General features: G+C 42.9%; 1 protein-coding gene across 1 annotated transcript in view; it reads left to right on the plus strand.

Moving 5' to 3' along the window:
- The first annotated feature begins 2,232 nt into the window (after nucleotides 1-2,232).
- The window catches only part of EGFR (epidermal growth factor receptor), a 158,440-nt gene continuing 140,833 nt past the window's right edge, over nucleotides 2,233-19,839 (plus strand). The window contains exon 1 of the mRNA XM_036406320.1: nucleotides 2,233-2,607. Coding sequence (XP_036262213.1) covers nucleotides 2,499-2,607 — 109 coding nt within the window. The 5' untranslated portion in view covers nucleotides 2,233-2,498. The remainder of the gene's footprint in view (nucleotides 2,608-19,839) is intronic.

Consider the following 19,839-nt stretch of genomic DNA (forward strand, 5'->3'; position numbering starts at 1 on the left):
ATTTGTTCTTCAGCATGTTAGGACAAGATTTGGACCAGTTTCTCCACTGAATTAACATGCAAAAATGTTTTCTTTTTTCCCTATGTTTAGTTTGGTTTTCATTTGTCACTTTGAATCCTTTCTTTTTTCTAGATTTTAAAAACCCTATTACCTTCTATATTGGTAGCTTGATATCCAGTGTGTGTGTCTAGGGGCACATTTTTTTTTATTATTTACCTACAGAACTGATTTGAAGTTCATTTCTTGGTTGTCTTAATTGCATTTCCTTTATCATAATGCAAGCTGTAATCATTAGTGTGTGCTGAGGGTGCTTTGCAATTTTCCCTCCCTAGAAAATGATCTCTTTTTCCTAGGTCTCTTTCACTTTTAAGGATCCTCCTATTTGTCTAAATGAAATTTAAAATTAACCATATACACATAGTCTTTATGAAGTTGCACTGTGTGAGAATCTTTGAAGCAAATTCGTGTTAATATTGTATTGTAAGATCAGGTTCTGCCCTCAGTTACAGCCATGAAACCAATCACAAGAATAGAGTTCCTCGGATATTGTTAATGTCTGAGTTTACTTCAAAGTACACCTTTCACATTATTTACAAAATATAATTGAACCAGAATGTCAGCTACAGCATGTGAAAGCCGTCTTGTAATGCAACTCATCTTAATAAATGATTAAAGGCATGTGGCCAGGCATCGGGCTTTGTGCTAGGATGTGTGAATGGGATGGTAGTTTTCTTTGCCTAGTTAGGACAGCGGCTAGGTAAACTATAGGGAAAAAAAAATCTTACAGAGGAATTTGACTGGTAGGAGAAGGATGATGAATCTCTCAAAGAAACATGCATAACAGAGAAAAGTCAAGGTGCACTCAGTGGCTATTTTGCAATCTATTGTGCTCCAGTACTCTGTGACAGACACAGACATTTAGCACGGAATTTCCCAAATCTCATGTCATTATTGGTTTCGTTCTGGAGTTCCCACTTAATCACAGCAGTTTTAAGTCCTTATATCCTATTGACTGTGTAACCTAAGCCCTCAGAAGAGCTTTAAGAAGAAATTGCCATCAGAGTTCCGCAGGTTTGAGTGTTGAATCATGATTTACTCGGAGAAACCCCAGCCCAAGAGACAAGTGGCACGTCTGTGTCCTATTTACATACCTGAGTGACAAGACAGTGATTCCTCCCACTTTCCAGAGAAACAGCCTGTTAAAAAAACCTAGGAATATTTTAATGAATCCTGAATAGCTTGGGTTTTCCTCTTGACGGAAAGCAGCACCATACAGGTACTCTTTCGCTTAATGTCTGTGGATGTACTTGGAGCACCTCAGGAACACTTATGTTACTTTGTGTTTATTAAGTAACTCGCTACGCGGAGCAAGGGAGCACTTTCTCAGCGCTGGCGCCAGGGGAATAGAAGCGCTACGGGCAGACACGGACCCTGTTATCCGTGCGCTAAATGCGCTAAAGTAAAACTGCGCTGTTACATTCCACGCACACACTCGGCCTTACAAGTATTGAGCGTAAAATGACCAGAAGGAGAGCAGGACTGTTCGCAGAGGCCGAGTGGGCTCCGCTGATTTCTGGGGGGCAGAAAGGAGGCCGGAGCCCGGCGATGCGCCACTGGGGAATGGATCGAACCTCCGGAGCGGCTTCCCTGCTCCCCAGTGGAACCCCTCGGCTCTCCCTGGCCCGCATTCCTCTCCCTGGCGCTGCGAGGGGACAGCACTCCCTGAGGAACGGGCCGGGACAGCGCTGCTGCTGCAACCCCCCGGGGACACCCGCGCTGCTGTGAGCCTCTGCCCCTCACCACTCCCGGGCGGGAGGGCAGGAGCTGCGTTAGGGCCACGCCGCTTCTCTGCGAGCGGTGCCGCAAAGGCACGCTCATGCCTTGGGCAGCTGCCGGGCAGAAACTGCCGGGAAGTAGAAAAAATACACACACACACACACACACACACCCTCCCGAGCAAGGCGGAACGACTGAACTATCTCATCCCCGCTCCCACCTCCTCTCATCCTATATTCCGGGACAGGTGGGGAGCCCGCCCCTTCTCCACCTCGGCGGGGACGGCGCTGCCGGTTTCTCCTCCCCTCTCCTCCTTGCTCCCTCCCAATCCTCCTCCTCCTTGGCGTCCCCAGAGGGAGCCCCTGCGCTCCGCGACCGAGTGGAGAGCGCAGCCGGGCGCACCCCGTCCCACAGCCGGCTCCAGCCGCTCCGCAAGCCCTTGTGCACCCGCCGCCGCCTGCAGCAGGAGGAGCAGAGGTGGGAGGAGGAGGAGGAGGAAGGCAGCAGCCCGCCCGCAGCGGGGCACGCACGTGTGCGCGCAGCCCTCGACGGCCGCCCTCCAGCATGCTGCTCGGAGCCGCGCAGGGCAGAGCGCCGGAGCGGAGCTGATCGCTGCCGCGGGAGAGGAGCAGAGGGGAGCAGGAGCGGCTCCGAGGAACCACCCGTGCACCCGTCCCGTCCGACCCCCAGGCACCCCGTCGAGGGAGCGGCGGTCCCGCAGCATGGGCGGCCGCAGCCCCCTCGCTGCCGCCGGGCCCCGCGGCGCCGCTGTCCTGGTGCTGCTGCTGCTGGGGCGCCTCGCTCTCTGCCTCGCCGTGGAGGGGAAGAAAGGTAGGGGGCCGGGGGGGCGAGGGTGCGGGGGTCCCGCCGCCTTTTGCCGGCTGCGGACCGGGGAACCAGGGAGCCGGGGCTGCGGGCGGCTGCGTGCCGCGGCCTCCCGTGGGGAGAGGCGGAGGGAAAGTCCCAACTACTCATTTCCCTAAGAAAAAAAACAAAAAACAAAAAAAAAAAAAAAAAAAAAAAACCCCAACCAAATCAAAACAAAAAACCCACCCCAAAAACAGAGAGAAGAGAAATGGGGAGAAAACCAAACTTATAGCAGCGATCACGCAGCCCTGACTTCCTGATTCTTGGCTTATTTTCTTTTGTGGGGGTGGAGGAAATAAAAGGGAATAAGCCTTGGCACATCTCATCGGTTGTGCTTCTCTTCTTTAGTGTTTCTTTTTTCTTCTTCCCCCCTTCCCACGTTTCCCAGTCGCTCCCCGGAGAGCACTCCCCGGCTCAGCCCAGCACGGCCGTTCTCGGCTCCCCTGCACCGGGGCGGCGGGGAAAAGCCGCGGGGCTCTCGAGTAAGCGCCGCTCCGGTAACCCGCTGTCGCTCTGACCCGGACACCTCCGCTTGTCCTGTTCAGAAACAGTCGTAGTAATAATAGAAAGAAGTATACACCTGGGGAGGGGGTGACTGAAAAAAAGGGGAACTTCGTGTGGGTTCTGGTTCCCCAGCTATCAGAAAGAGGAGCGATTTTTCCCTGCCCGACCCGGCGCGAAGGAGCCGCCGTCGCGTCCCGTCCCGTCCCCGTCCCGTCCCGAGGCTGCCGCCCCGGCGCTGCCCGCCCGTCCCGGCGGTGCGTGGGAACAGCGCGGCGGGGCTGGCTGTGGGGCCGGGCCGTGGGGCTGCCGCGGGGGCTTGGGCTTTCCTTCTTCATTGGAGAAGCTGTCTCAGAGGGTGAGAAGACGTTTCTGGCCCGTCAGACCCGTCACATTTTCTCTGTGTGTGGTGTTCTCTTTTGTGAGTTTGGAGAGCAGGCCCCGGCTGCTGTTCCAGCCGGAGAGCAGTCCTCTTAATCTTGGAAATCTGCCAGCCAGAGGAAAAAATGCACATTTGGGTGGTTTGGTTTTACTTCTTTTTCCTTTCATTCTTTTTAAAGAAAAAGCGGGAGAAGAGAACTATTACTTTCTAGAAGGGCTGATTGCATGGCTTAGAGCAACTGAGTTAGAGTCTTTCGTGACTGTGGACTGTAAAGCCGCCCTGAAAGTGAGGAACACCCCATCCAAAAGAACTAGTTGCACAACCTTTAAAAAGCGGAAAGATTCTCTTGTTCCAGAAATCAAGTTCATACCTGTTCTTGATGTAACATGGGCAGTTTTTCTTTCCTGGTTTTATTTATTTTTTTTCCTCACCCTTTGAAGGTGATGAGAAGTAAAGTGTCTCCCATCTGCTCTACCTGTCTTTTGAGATGCAGTCTCAGGTGCACATGCCCTGTATAATATTTTAAGAGTGAGGAGAAATACCTTGTTTATAAGGTTTAATTCTGCGTCTCATAAGCTTAGGAGGTTGCCAGTTTTTTAGGATTACTAAATAATCAATGGCTACGTGATAAATCCAGTGGAGGTTATTCTCAGGATGTTGTGTCAGCAAGTAACTGTCCCTGTGGTAAGAGCTGGAGGCTCAGTGGCAGAGGTGGAGGCAGAAGGATTTCTTCAGAAAGCATTAATCAATTGATTGGACTTCATTCGTTTCTCCCCACACTTGAAGATAAGCAAGAAAATTACTCAGAGGCACAAAATGAAGCAGCATCTGAGAATTGCGCATTATTGATTTGAAGCAACAGGTCCAGCAGGTAGTAGAGGATCAGTGTATGTTTGGGACTGCCTCCTTGGTCAAATGATAAGACCTAGCATCAGAATTCAGAGAAATGCTGAAAGGAAACTTGCTGTAATAAATATATGCAACAGTTCTGCAAGTTCAAATCACATGTGAAATGACACTTCTTAAAACTTCAACCTGATTTGTTCTATTACCAAATTGAGTGGTCTCAAAAAGAAAAGGTGCATGGGCAGCTGTTAGAAGAGCATCAGAATCAGCCTATAAAATCCTACCAACATAATGTCTGAATGGAAATTTAAATACAATTGTATCTTCTCCCAAAACTGTAGAATTAATTTTCTTGAAGATGGATGAGAGAAAATTGGTTTTGTTGTAACACTGTAATCATTAAGATACAAACAAAAGCCTAATTGAACATACTCCAGAAGCCAAGGGCATTGCTCAAAAGTGAAGTACTCTCATCACAGGGATCAATACCCACCTCTATGTACCTGCTCTGATGTTAGCCCACATTAAGCACAGTCGAACTAATCCAGATTTCCACTAATCTACCTGAAGGCCTGCTTGGTGGTACCTGAGATAAATACTGTGATAGCTGGCATACCATTTACTCCGGATGCATTTGACCCGCGTCCTTTTTGTGTGCCAGTACTCAGTGACAGTGCTACGGTTCAGCAAATTGCTTTTAGTTGCTATATATTGGTTTTATATCTGTAGTTTTGATCTGTAGCTGCAGCGGTTCTGGGATGGGAGTGTGCTGCTCCGTGTCGGGAGTGTGCACGCAGCTGTGCCAGGCGGCTCGGGAGCAGCCAGAGTGGGCTGTGGTACCTTTCTGTACCTGGACTCTTATACAAAGAGTTCTGAGTTCTTTAAGGGTATCCCAGTGTTCATGTCCATGTGAAGTAAAAGACTTTTGTCTGATATCCTGTGCAGTGTTTACATGTGGCCTTGTGTGTACTTATATTGAGTATTGTCTTGTAGTTTCTGCACTGTGTATTATTCCATGCTCACTTGTGACAGATGCCTACAAGTAGACGAGTCTTTGTGGATTGTGCAGAGCTTGATCCAGTTACATGCAAGCATCCAGTGCTTTTTTAGATGCACTCCAGTGTAACCTGGCTGCTGCTCTGTGGAGCAGAGATCTGGCAGGAGCCTGTGAGTTGTGCCTGCTATGGGGGCCTCCCAGGAGCAGGAGGCTGCCCACACATCCACAGGGTGGCTGAGGAGTCAGCAGTGTTCTCTGTCTACCTGGTACCAGGTGAAGGATGCCTCATACTCCTGTTAAAGTCCCAGGAGAACTGGTACACTGTTCTCTCATTTCTGTGTTTGTATTACCACTGACACAAATGGAATTTTCTATGTGAACAGGAGCTGGTAGTATGTTTGTGTAGGTATTTATTATGTGAGGTCTTGTCTATACAACCATTTATTATTTTCTATTTCCTTGGTAAATGACCAAACATTTTTGGATTTGCAAACTAAAATCAATCTGTGCAGTCATGATGGTAAATACAGTTAGAGAAATGGAAACTTACGTACTGATACGGCCCAATTTGGTGAGATAATAGAAATAAATAAATAGTGTTGAATGTAGAGCTGCTTTTACTCCAATGCCTCAGTGGAAGACAAAACCCAAAACTCATCATTAAGAGCAGTGAAGGGAAGGTAAAATGCTAGTAAGTCATCTCCTTAATTCAGTCAATCTGCAAAATATAGTGACTATGTGCAAAATTTTACAAGGGAGATTGGCCTCTCAACAAAGAGTGTGTGTATGGTGAGCTGACTACATGCTGAAGTGCTGCTAAATACTTGTGTTATTTCTTGCATCAAGAGTATATTAAGAGATTTGCAGATAAATAGGAAATCAAGATCAATGCCCTGGAGACTTTACAATCAGTCTAGTCCGTTGTAATTTATTTGTTAATTTATAAAGAGAGACTTTTGGGGAGTGTCGCACAATGCCATTATGGTCCTCAGGGCTGACTTTTGCATTTAGGTATCCATGTATCACTGAAATCGCTGGGATATGCTAGCTTTAGCAGCAAGATAGCTGACTAGCCAAACCAGTTCCTTCAGAAAGTGTCCTTATCTTCCTTGAGCACAAACTGCCTTTGCTTAATAGCTCTTCAGAAACAAGCCTAGTGGAAGGTTTACTTCATTTTTGGGAGGATGACGGTACCTTCATAGAATGGTTTTGCATAGAAACTGTTGATGTTGCTACAAACTCTTGCTCTAGTCCAGGTTTCAGTAGTATGTGTGCATCAGACAGTACAGTTACACCGTGTATGTGAGTGGATTATCCCACAAAGAACTGACACTCAAAACTGGTGTCAGCATGTTATGTTATAAGCACCAGCATTTATAGGTATGAGAACTTGTGTTAAATCTCATGTTAGACTTGGATCTGTATTGCAAAACGGTTTGTGTAACAAAAATTTGACTTGCAGAACTTTTATTTGAGGGAGTCAGAACAGGCTGTACTCACAAAAACATCTTCTGGCTGTTCTATATTAGGAACGCTTCCTGGGGTGACCTGGCTGACAAACCTTTATAAATATAGACTAGTCAAATTCTGTAAAAGGATTAGTTGCTAGATGGAATAATTGCCATTTTGGAATTGTGTGAATTGCATTAGGCATCTTCTAATTGTGTTTATAATTTCTCAGACCCCTGTTCTGCTGTACTGCTCTCCTTGGAAATTTACTTATTAGTGGAAAATGAACTTCTGTCAGTCTGGGCTCATCTGGCACAAGAACCATATTCAGCTTGGCTGGGAAATGGCTGGCTTTGTCAGAAAGAGAAAGTTATTAGGAAATGCAGCAGAGCTGTTATTTGGAAGGATCATTCTCACTTTCTGACTCCTGCATTTGCTTTGTGGCAGTTGTGGGAGATGTGTAGCCTGCAATGAACACTCAAGCAGCAGTGTCTGTGGTGATAGGGATAGGTGCCTGTCTTGCACTTGCCTCGAGGTTAGCTTGAGCAACACATCTTGCTCTAAGTGGAGAACTTGTCTCTCTGGGTCCTGAGCAGTGCTTCACCCAGCACCTGTGCTAGGGACCATGGCCAGGAGCTGTGTGATGCTGAGCTCTATGGCAGAGGAATAGGAATTATAATGAGGGGCCCTCACCGCTGGGTTGCACCCTTTAAACAAAACTTCTGCAGTGCCACACACCTCTGGTGATGAGGGTGGTTCAAGAGCTGTGTTGGATGTGACCCACCAGAAGTCCTCCGTTTCTGAGAACTGCTGCTGTTCACACCTCTTGCCTTCAGAGAGCTTGTGAAATCCATGAGTACATGGAGGGCCTGCACTATGGGTTTGTCAGCATTGTGTAGGTGTTGGTAGAAAGTGTTCAGGTGAATTATGTTTTTCCAGGCATTAATGGTACACAGTGTGGAAATCCGCTGCTTAATGTTTTGTGTGGACTTTGACAGTTCTTGTTCAACTTAATACAGTACACACTGATCCTGTTAAGTACGTATGGATTTGACCTTCTCCTTCTTCCAGGAACTTCCAGGAACACTATTAGTAGGTACAGTATGAGACCCAGTGTGTTTCAGTGCATTCTGATTGTTACTTCTTGACTTCCAACTATGGCAAACGGAATGCTTCCTTTTTTTATGGCTGAATTCTGCTGACCTAACAGTATTGAGTAATAGTGCATTTTTTTTAATATCAGAAATAGTTACAAAATATTTGGCATTAGTATGTGCAGAAGAAGTCATTTTTAAAGGAAATGTGGAAAAAAAAGATGTACTCCTCTGTACAGAGAAGTTGGACCAAAATAAATGTCTATTTCTGCTGAAGCAAGGTGGTTATTTATTAGGAACTACAGCACAACTTTCTAGTTTGTCTTATGGGGGGGGGGAATGTGTAGATGTGGGTATTGTGCTCTCCATGCTTAATGTTATTAAGGGTTGTTCAAAGGAAGAAACATGAGAAACCTACCTGTGAGATTGTGTGTTTGAGCAGGAAATGTTTCTGATGACCAAAGTGAAAAGATGTGGCCATGTGTGTTGGCCATTGAGCTAACAAGTGCAAGTGCTACCACACCACATCACACCGCACCTTCTAAAAATAATTTTTTAACAAACAGAGGGCATAGTTAGGAGAGAGACACACTGGATTTATGTATCCCGTAAGGATGTGTGAGCTTTCCCTTGGAAGCTTCAATGCAAAGTGTGTTTTTCCTGTTGACAGATCCATGCAAGGCAGATGCAGGGATTCTCCTGCTGCCAGCGTTCCTTCCTCTGCCCAGCACATCTGCGTACATGAAAGTAAACATCTACGTGTTCACATGCATGTTCTACTAGTAGAGTGCATTGAATCATGGGTGGCTTTTGTTTGTTTCAGTGGTTGAAGAGGGGGAAAAAATGCCTAGAAAAAAAAGAATAATTTCCAGCCATACTGAAACAAGTATGTCAGGGGTTGTTTTAGTGAAGTGAAGAGAAAAAAAAAATAACCAGCAACAAAACACCAAGAAAAAAGCCCTGTTTTAATATAATCTGGAAGATCAATTTGAGTTGAGACTATTTCTTTTTAAGTTGGGTAAGAAGCAAAATGAAATGTTGTTTGAAATGAAAATTTGCAGGTTTATTTTGAAAATACCAGAAAACCACTTGATTTTCTTATACCTCCCTCCCACTTAGTTTTTTGGCCAAGGCATGTTTGCTGAGCTTGGCTCCAAAAATTAAGGCTTTGGGAGTGGGGTAAACTGTCATTTGTGTACACATGAATAGTTCTGCTCTGATCTCTGTGAGTACTGAGATAAATGAAGTCCAAAACGCTTGTGATCACTTTTTTCTATTTTCTTAAATTGAAATGGTGGAATCGTTAAAATAGTGAAGTAGGGATAAACAAATAGGTTTAAATTAAAAGAAGCTTGGTGTCCATTACCTCCCTGGCCTCCACATGTTTGTCACCTTCACCATGCATAGCTGAGCTCCAGTGGAAGAGCCCGAGCCTTGCAGGCTCCTGCTGGAGGCGGGCTGGGGCTCTGGGCATATGGGGTGACACTGCTGAGCAGTAGCAATGCCCCAAGGGCCAGCAACGTTTCTGTGTGGGTTAAAAGTCTTCTTGTCTAGCAGTTACCTCTCTCTGGTTGCTTTACCTTGCAAAGGTGCTGTGTGAAAGGTGGCTAGCCTCCCCAGGAGTATCCCCCAGTTCCTGAAAAAGTCGGGGATTTGCCAGCCCCCTCCCTCCCAATGTGAAAAACTGTAAGTAAGCATTCAGGGCCAGCAAAGGCAGTGGTGCCAGAGCTACTCTGCCGGGATGGATGGCTCCTTCCTGGGTGCAGAGACCAGTAGAGTTGGATGAGTTGGCAGAGACCATGCCAGACAGGATGTTTTCTGGGGAAGAGGTGGAAGGAAGGAGAAGAGGATATAAACCAGCTGTCTTGATGACAGGATAGTAGTATTTTAACTCTGGCTTTTATAAGAAGAAAATTATCACTTTGTGGGAATGGCATTTGTATGTTTGGTAATCAGGACATGGTGGCATAATCCCTGCCTTCCCATCACCAGATTCTGCAGTAAATACAAAGATAACTAGGAAAGCCTTGGAAATCAGCCAGTCTTGGCACTGGGGCACTGGGAGCTTGCACAGCGCTTTTCCTAGATAGGGAAAAGTATTGTTTTACCTATCATGATTCAAGGGCTCGAAGCCACAGAGACTTTGAATGCTTGCCTGAGGCAATACATCTGGCCACTGATGAAGTTGTCTGCTAGTATTTTGGCCTCTCACCCCATGCCCAAGCCCATGATAAACACTGTCTGGAGTTGAAGGTAACCAACATCCTACTTGGGGCTTGTTCACAACCTTTGAAAAAATGTCTCGTGTGCAGCATCATTTCTTCCCTTTCCTGAAGGCCCTCCTGTGTGCCCTTCCCTGGGGACATGTCCCTTGATGGAGGCTGGCTGGAGCCTGGGATGAGGTGACCTGTGGTGGCATGTGTCTGGCTTGGCTCCTGGCGGCTGAGGCATGCTCACTCCCTGCCTGTGGTAGGGCTCAGAGTGCCTGGCCCCTTGCTCCACTGCCCCAGGGAAGCCGCAGCACCTCCTGAAATAACAGCATTGTGAGACAGTAGCTGCAGATCAAGGCTGGGTGTAAGCAGATGTATTGTTTCCTAAATTATGCTTTTTATGTAGCTGCAGCACAGTTATGATGGCAGTTCTCACATTTGCAAGGCCTAACTTAAAAAAACCCTAAAACCCTAAAACCAACCAACCAACCAACCAACCAACCAACCAACCAACCAACCAATCAAAAAATCAATTGTGGCTTCTTCTGTCTGGGGGCATGTATTCATGGATATGTATTCACTCCCTCTCCCCCATTAAGCTCAGAGACATATGTGCAATTCTGAAAATTAAGTTTGAATCACATCTGAGGCAGTGGATGTTTCTTCTTGAGAGCTGTGTACTTCAGTTCTGCAAAGTGAAGTTACGGCTGCATATGCAGTTCCCTATTACTAAGCAATTTTTTCATCCTAAAAATACCAGTTTTCCCATTGCATTACTTAATTCATTGCATTGGAATTATTATTTTTTAAATTAAATTTACAGTGTTTTTGTAGAACAGTGATGTTTTCTGAAGTTCACTCAGGAAGTAAAACTAAAGAAAGAGGCAGGGTTCAAGGAAGAAGCTTGTTTTAGCAGTTGGGTCAGTTATTTCAACAATGCCTTTAGCAAAGAGGTAAGAGGCTGTTTGCACAAATCAGTAACTAGTTCCCATGATTCAGATTGAATCATGTAGCTCAAGTAATTTGAATAAATAAATGACTTCTAGTAAGTGAGACAACCTCTGCAATTAGGATGGCATGCTGCATATTTCATGTTATTTATTATGTGGTTTTCAATAGATATGATTAAGCTGGTTTACACTTGGAATGCTAGGTAGCATTTCAACACAAGCCACTTAACCAGAGCTCACATTAAAATGAGGTGCACATATGTTTTGCACAGGTGGCATTGTGCTGTATCTTCTGCACTTTTATTTTCTTGTGAATTTTCTACAAACAGATTCTTAACAGGAAAAAGAAGTCACCTGGCCAAGGCCACCTCCATTTTCTGTAATTGTAGTGGGCAATTCTCAAGCAGGTGCTTTGCAAATATTTACAGTTACTGCAGTCTTAGCTTTCCTTGGTGTCCTACTTGGCCATCAACTCCCAGGGATGTGCATAACCAGAGGTGCAGAAAAGTGCTTTTCTCAGACCTGTTCCATGGATTATATGCTGTGCCTGGTGTTTCCAAGGGGATGCACTTCATGGGTCACCTGCAACTTCTGCTCTTGGATTTGGACTTTGGATGAGAGCATTGCAATTCATGTAGAAGACAAGGAAGAAAAGGTCTGCTTGTCCTTTGTTTCCTGATGTAGTTATTTTGTAGTTTTGTTTTAATTTTAAGTTGCTATGTTATGGAACTGAAAAATCCCAGGTAGTTTTGGTGTTGTGAAAATAGTATTTAAAAAAATGCATGGTCACTTTACTGCTATGTCATACTTGTTTTGCCACGTACAAAACAATATTAATTTAAGAAAATACACCCTGGACTATCAAAGGCAATATGATATGGAGCTGTGGGATATGGTAAGATTTGGGGTCTACTGGCCAAGTGATCATCTGCTCTATTCAGGATAAAATTTTGCTATCGTGTTTCTTTCCAAATTTTTCAGTTAATATAGCATGAAAGGTACAATAAACACAATTTACAGATTTATACAAAACTGATAAAAGAGATTTCAAAATAATTAAGATAACAGATCTTCAGTGCCAGATAAAAATACCATTTTACATATGTGATCACTTTTTCTTCTGAAGTTACATGAAGGCATTGGCACAAACTTTAGAAGCTGGGAGAAAAATAAAGCCTTCCTCATTTCCTTTAATCATTGGGAAGGGACAGCTGTGATATGAGCTGATATGACTAAAGTTTGACAAATTTGTTTCTCATGTGTTAAATCTGAAGGTGCAGAGATCATCTACTGGGCACGTGAATACAAGGAAATCTTCCCCCACAAAAATGTGGGGGGAGATATCCTCAAGTCTGAGTGACTGGTGGGCATGATGTTTTGGAAACTGCTGAATAGCAAAGGCCTTTAAAAATTAAAATCTAAGTTATAGGAGTGAAGTGGTTTTTCTCCTCCATTTTTATTGCAACCTATTTCTCATGAATGGAATTTTGACATTCTCACTTCTTGAACAGGATTCAATTTATTTTGCTGCTCTTCAGACTAGTTCAGCACCAAGTACATGCCTTTTTTTTTTCTTTCCTATTAAAAACAAACAGAAAACCCCAAGTGAAAAACCAATTAAACCAGAACAAAACAAACCAATTTTTTGGAAGCAGAAGTGTTAGTTGGCAAAATCCTGACTCTGGAAGCTGATTTGTCACAGCTAGACCATAATTGGAGCTGTTAGGTTTCCGCATGAACATGGGTTTTGCACCACAGAGCAGCGGGTAGGACGTGGGGCCCTTGGCATTTGAGGAGAGTTGGGAAATGGTGGAAGTGTGACTTCGACTTCTCTCCCTTAATCTGGTTCTGAAAACACTCCTAAAAACCAAGCTGCCAGAAAACCAGTTGCATCTCCTCTCCCTCAGGTACTGACCCAGGTCTTTCCTAATGGAAATGGTAATGTGGTAATGTGAACAGAAGATGAATTATGCCCAGCAGGAGAGTTTTTTCCACCTCAGGTTCCATATTTGGATTGTGACTGGCATCAGAATGCTGAGTGTCCTTAGTGAGACACAATGACCAGCAGGGCACTGATTGCTTGTACAGATGGACCATTTGGTGTTTGGCTTTCTAATGAAAAGAGCCCCTTCTAGCTGGTCCTTGTGTACCCAAACATGCTGGGGACACGGCACAGGCTTCTATTCAAAGTTTCACTCGTGTAGCAGAGGAAGGTCAACATGAGGACTGAGCTGGTGTCTGCGCAGCAGACTGAGCAAAGTCCTGGGAAGGTGGTATCAGCTCCACACTTTGCCTTATTGCCATGTTTGTAACATCTGGGTGGATACTGATGCCATTATCACTACCCCAGAATTAATGGCAGAAGTTCAGTCTTTGAGAGTAGGAGCAGGGACAAGTATTTCACAGCAGATCTGGAAGGGAAAGCATGTAGGACAGATTTATGCTGTGTGTTCTAGCTTCCACCTGCCTGTGAGGATAAGTAATTGAGTTGCAGCATTTTTAATTTGGTGTAAAAGTAATTTGTAGCTCCTAATTTGACCTCTTGCAGTGAGGAAGTCTGCAGTATGAGGTGAAGTTGAACTTGAGCATCTTCAGTTATCTGGTAGGATCTCATTATTTCTTAAAACATCTGTTTTAGGATGCATGCCCAGTTAATGGATCAGTTTGATATTCGTCTTTTTGTCTTGAATTTGAAAGGATGACCACTGAAATGCTCTCTTGTTTCCATCTGGTCTTCAAAAAGTAATTAAGTGTTAAACAATGGTATTGTCAGTCTGTTTCCTACCTAATAAGCTCTTCAAGGTGCTCTTGTTAATGATTTTATTATTTCAAATCTGCTCTTGTTCTCTCTTTCCCTTAATGAGGCAGATCCCCTAGGCAGAATCGGTTTATCTCAGTTGTCTATGGTAGATGAACTAATCCAGCACCAAGGAAGTTTGTGTTCAGCAGTGTGTAAGATGCTCCAATCAGTATGTGTGGATAATTCTTGCTGACACATGAAGGATTTAGCATGTGCAAAAAAGGAAGAACAGACCCTTTTTCTAAATGAGGGTCATCTTGATTTGAACAGCAGCAGTCTGGTTTGCATCAATGAGCACATGCTATTCAGTGAATTAAGAGTAAAAATAGCTAATTAACACCTTCTCTGTTTCTTTTCTGTCTAGTCTTTAGTTACTACCAGCCAAATTAATTCCTGTCAGCATAGGGCATGGAAGGGTGTCAATGACAAACTCAGGTCAAGAACTGAATCCTTTGATCTTCTGGGGAAAAATATTACCTTTTTTATTGTATTGCCTGTATCATGCAATGTAATACAGGTATGCTAAGGTCTGTGTTTTGTATTTCAACTTATGAAGAGAAAATCTGAATTGATTTTTGGAATTTTAAAGAAGGGCTATTTTATCCTGTTTAATATGGGACCTATTGGATCCTATCTGTGGACTAAAATACAGTTCCAAAGACTCAAATAATTTCAGAAATAGCAAACATATGACTTCTAAGTAAACAGACTGATTATAATAGAGAAGATTAGAAAATGGATTGTTATGGGCCAGCTCTGTACTACTGAGAGAGATGATATCGTACTGGTGATCACACTGTTGGGCTTAATGGCCCATAAACTCTGATAAAAGCTTTTGTAAAATTGTCAACAATAGTTCCATCCATTGTTAGATTGTCAGTGAACATCTTAGGGTCCTGCAATAAATTGTGTTTATGTAATTTCATAAAATAAGGTTTTCGCTCTGAAGATGTAATAACTCTAATAATAAATAATAGAAAATACTGTCAGCTAAAAATTAATGACTCAGGTCCACTGTTGCTGTAGCTTCCCAGAAGTCCCTTATGTGGCTTGGGCTGAGGTGGGTTTACATTTGAGGTTTCTGTGTGTAGAGGACAGGCACTTTTTCATTACCTCTGCCAGTTGCTCACTAGATCAGCAGAAATAGGCAATGTCAGTGCAGAGTTTGTATGAAAATTAAGAAATAGTTTAAGTTTATTATATTTCTACTCTGTTGTTAGTTTTGACTGTGGATTTTTTGGCATTACAATTATTAGAATGTGAACATTTAAAAAGGCTTAATTACTTTCATAATCATTAATACCCTATTTAAAAAAATAAGCGCTTAATAAAAGAAGCGCTTAAATTTTGGCTATAACTTACAAGCTGTGTCAATGTATGGTCTCTTTCAAACTGTTTTCACAGCTACTGCTTTCCTTATCTCATTTTTAGTCCCCTCATCCCTTCCAAATGATTGGTTAGATAAATTATTGGCCATAGTGTGATGCAAAATGGGCTTTAATCCAAAGTGGGAAGAGAAGGAAGTTCTTTTGCAAGAAAATAAATAGCACACAGTATTTAACAGTGCATTAAGAAACATCACTGTTAATACTGCACTGATAATGCAGTAAGGACAGCCGGAAAATATGTCATTAGTTTAGTCAAGCAGTGAATTGCTCCAGCTCTGATACTTTGTTGGTGATATTCAACATATCCAATGCATAAGCACTGCTAATATAAAGCTTAATGAAGAGTTGAGCATGGACTTTCCACCTCTGCAGCATGGGATAGAAAGAAAGAGCTGGTTTACCTGCCTGTAGGTGGAGTTTTGTTTTTATACTCTGGGAAGGAGGGGAACAGAAATGTGCTAAATAGACACAAGTTCTGTCCTCCTAGAGTTACTGCTTGCCCATATTTATTTGCTTTATTTTCTTTAGGGGGTGATGGTAGAGGTAGGAAATTATCTTGGGGGAATATATTCTCCGGTTTCCATCTATACAGCTTCAGGAGTGCTTTTCCCCAGAAAAATACAATTCTTAAGTTAATGATCTTGAATGGCCCTTTGATAAACTTGCTTGCTATATCTCCACCTTTCTGATGTACTTGACAGGGAGTGGTAAAGTGGATTTCAAGGAGGGGCTCAAAATGATTTGGCTCCTCAGCTTCAGAATGTGCAACTTTGAAAAAAAGCATTGTAGCTACATACATGGAAGCTTATGGAAAAGGTAAAATTTTGGAGAGCTGGAGGAGAGAGAAGAAAATCTGGAACTCTTGCTTCTCAGTTACAGTAACACTGCAGCATTTTCTCTTCAGGCTCAATCCAGCAAACCGTAGGCATTATATCCCTTTGAAGTCTGTGGATATTTTGCCTGCCACTGCAAGTTCAGGGTTTTTTATTACTTTATTTGCCTAAGAAAATTCTTCTCATCTAGTTTAAAGGGAAAAACTGGTATGGAATACCACACTGTGTTATATGAACACTATGCCAAAAAGTAATTCTCCCAAAACAGAAGGTAAGATGATAATCACATCCCAAGATTTTATGGTATCAGTGTTATAACTTGCAATGAGTCTTTTGCCTGGGTAAGGCAAGTAAGTCTGGTAATTGTCCTTCCATTTTCTTTTCTGAAAAATTGTTTCTAGATATATTTTTGGATGTGATTAATATGATGGGTGAATTCTTTAGGCTGTGTAAAGCGCTGTGGCTTCAGGCATTGATTTCTGCCAGCCAAAGCGGTGGTGCCATGGATTAGCAAAAATGAGATATCTCTAAACTTGCTGGAATGAGCTTTATCAAGTTGAGTGGCATTTCACTCACACACTGGATGTGTTGAAGCCAAAATTTTTACATGGGAGCTCTTGCAAAGAAGCGTGTGTATGTAGCATACACCTCTCTCTCTCTCTGTTCCTGAGAACTATTTACTATAGGCCTGAGATGATATGTTAATATGTAATTCTTATTATATAGAGGCCTCTGGCACTCTTGCTTTATCATTTAAGAAAAAATGGTGTTACCACAGCAACTGCTATGCCACCCGGTGCTGAAGCAGCTCCCATCTATGTAGTGCTCACAGAAGCACTTTAGACAGATTTTTAAAGTGCATGTAGCTAAAGTGAGAGTAGGAACTTAACACTTGGTGAGTGCTACAGTGAAAGGAGATCATGAATTTGTTCAGAAGTTGAGAAAAGTTCTTAACGGAAATAAATAGCAATAGATCTAATTCATCAAGCTCTTTGACAGATGCATCATTTCAAGCCTACAATCCCTTTGAAATCAGCTGAGCTCTGTGTACGGCTAGAGTTTGTACAGGTTCAAGAGTCTTGTTTTACAGGTGACAAAAATTGCATTGTGAAAGGGAGTGATGGTTTTGAGAGGTTCCAGCGGTGACACTTTCGTAGGGTGTGCCTGGTGAGGGCAGATACCTGACATTTCTCTACAATGAGGCACTGAAAATGATTGAAAGGGAAGTCATGAGTAACTGCAAGTATCAGAAGTTTTGATTTATGGGACATTTTGAATTTTGGACAGGGTTTCATATTACATTTGTGTATCACCTGTATTTGATATAATAAGGAATAATGTGTTGAGGGGTGTATATATAAGTATGTTTTGTTGTCTATTAAACATTAGAGCGGTATGTTGTAAAAGTTTCTGTACTATAAAATGTAATTGTTTTAGGGGAGGCAAGAGACCTAGGAAAGACTAGGAAAGGTTTTAAGCTAGTCTGAATCTAGTAGTGTAAACCTATGTGAGTTTTCCTTGTAAGACACTGAGGTGTAAGGAGACCCTGCTATAGCTGGATGTTCAGGGCTGAGCCCAATCCCTGATGAAGCTATACGTTGTCATTAAAATGCTTCTAAAAAATTCACAAGTTTTGCATGAAAGCCATGCTGGGTTATAAGGCAGCTTTCCCTTCCTAGCCTGGGTCAGGCAGGCACAAACATTCACAGATTAGTTTTGGATGATTTCTGAACCTCTACCTTTTACACCTTCACTGTAGTATAACCCACAGCACTTGGGCTGATATTCCGTCTCTGTAATTCCCATTCGGATCTTGCTCATGAATTCTCTCTCTTGGTAACTATATTTACTGTCACTCTTACTTTAGGATGGTAGAGCAGGTTTATTCTTGATAACCATCCTACAGCCTCAGTATGTTTTGTTTGAACAAATGCCAAAAGCACTTGGAAGTTCACCGAGTTAAAGGCAGCAATAGGACTGTACCCTGGGATTGGAAACCGCACCTTTGTGGCGCTGCCCAAACAATAAGAAAAACTGATTGAGAGGGTCACTAAGAAGTTTCTTCAGAAACTCAATTCAGTTCTGATACAAGTATGACAGGGGAGTCCAGTGCATAAAAGATATTTCATGCATGTACTGTATTAAAGGAATAGGTCTGTAGTGAAAGTGTTCAGACACATAACATATATGATAATTTGATTGAGACAACAAAAAGAAGTCACAGTTTGTGGTCAAAAGCAGAATTTTTAATGATATATTTTGTTATTTGTATGTAGTGCTTTAAATGTACTACATCAAAAATTGAATGCAGGCAGTGATTTATCTCAGAAATATACATCCACCTTCAAAAATCCAGCCTGTCTGCCTGATATCTAATTAATCACTCACTTCTGATGATAAACTCAATGTTACGTTGGGAATGCTTTCCAGCACTAGCAGGTTTTTAACAAGCTGCTTGAGATGCATATTAAAAATGCTCTTGGAGACAGAGGCAGAAAAGCTTAGAAGTCTGATGAGTGTTTATCTGAAAGGAGCTCCCAGGGGCAGAGGAACTGGGTTCACCATTCGTAGTAGTTTACCCAGGTAGGAAATTTATTTGTTCATCTGCTCACAGACGTATTGAGGGGAAAGTCTGTTTTGAATTTTAAAAATGAAGGTAGTGGCACTATTTCAGTACATGAAGTTGAGGGTCTTGCCGAGAGGATGTGGTGGTAGGTAGGGTTGATACCTGAAAATGATGTTTTGTCCATAGCTCAGAGCCTGTGCACAAAGTGAAAGTGAGTGGCTGATGTCAGGGAGAAGAAGTTTCCCAAGGTTTAGAAAGTTATTTCATGGACTCCGTATTTCATTGCACCAGATGTATTATAATGCTTAGCACTCCCAGTTTAAAATGCATGTGTGTTCCCTTGCTGTGTTTCCTGATTGTATACAACATGATATGCTAAAGGGAGAGAGCTTGCTTTAGCTATGGACTAAGTTAAACACCAAAGGCTTCTGAAAGCCAGGCAAGTTTGTTAACATATTTCCATTTATAGGAAGGAATAGTAAACATTTACCTGTGCTGCAGGCAGCTGTATGTTACCTAAAGCTGACAGTACTTTAACATGCACAGGTATGAAAAGGGGACAGTGTAAGTGTCTGCAGCACTGTGATATGAAAACATAAGTTCACATTCCACCCTTAGGTAAATATTCTGCAATGCTGAAATGCTGAGGTACTGTGCTCAGGTCTGAAAGCAGACCTGGATAATACAGTCAGGAAAAGCAATGCTCAAAAGCAGGGATGCAAGTCTTTCAGGTTTGCTCCCAGTCTGGGCTGTCAGGTGTAAAGGACTTGTTGAAAAAAAAAAAAAGTTTGTCCTTTATGATTCATTGTAGATAAGTCCTATGCCATAGTCTGCCAATTACTTTTTGTTGTTTTGGGTATTTATTTCAGCCCACTGTAACTGCAATAAGGAATTTTGCATGGAAATCATAATCTGTTGCAGATAAAGCAGGGGATTTTGGCTTAGTGTTCCAGAATAAGTGCCCAAGAAAGAAGTATGATCAGAAGAAGTATGCCCAAGAAAAAGGTACACCAAGGATGAGCTAAAATTCAAGTATCAAATCCTTAGCAAGCTCTGGATTTTGGGGAGAACTTTGGTTTTGATTTTGTTTGGGCGGTTTTGACTTGACTGTATAGGGATCAGAATAATGGATTTCCCATGAAATAGTCAAAAGAGGATTATAAAATCAGGATCTGTGTAT

The sequence above is a fragment of the Molothrus ater genome, chromosome 1 (assembly GCF_012460135.2).
Source record: "Molothrus ater isolate BHLD 08-10-18 breed brown headed cowbird chromosome 1, BPBGC_Mater_1.1, whole genome shotgun sequence".
NCBI lineage: Eukaryota > Metazoa > Chordata > Aves > Passeriformes > Icteridae > Molothrus > Molothrus ater.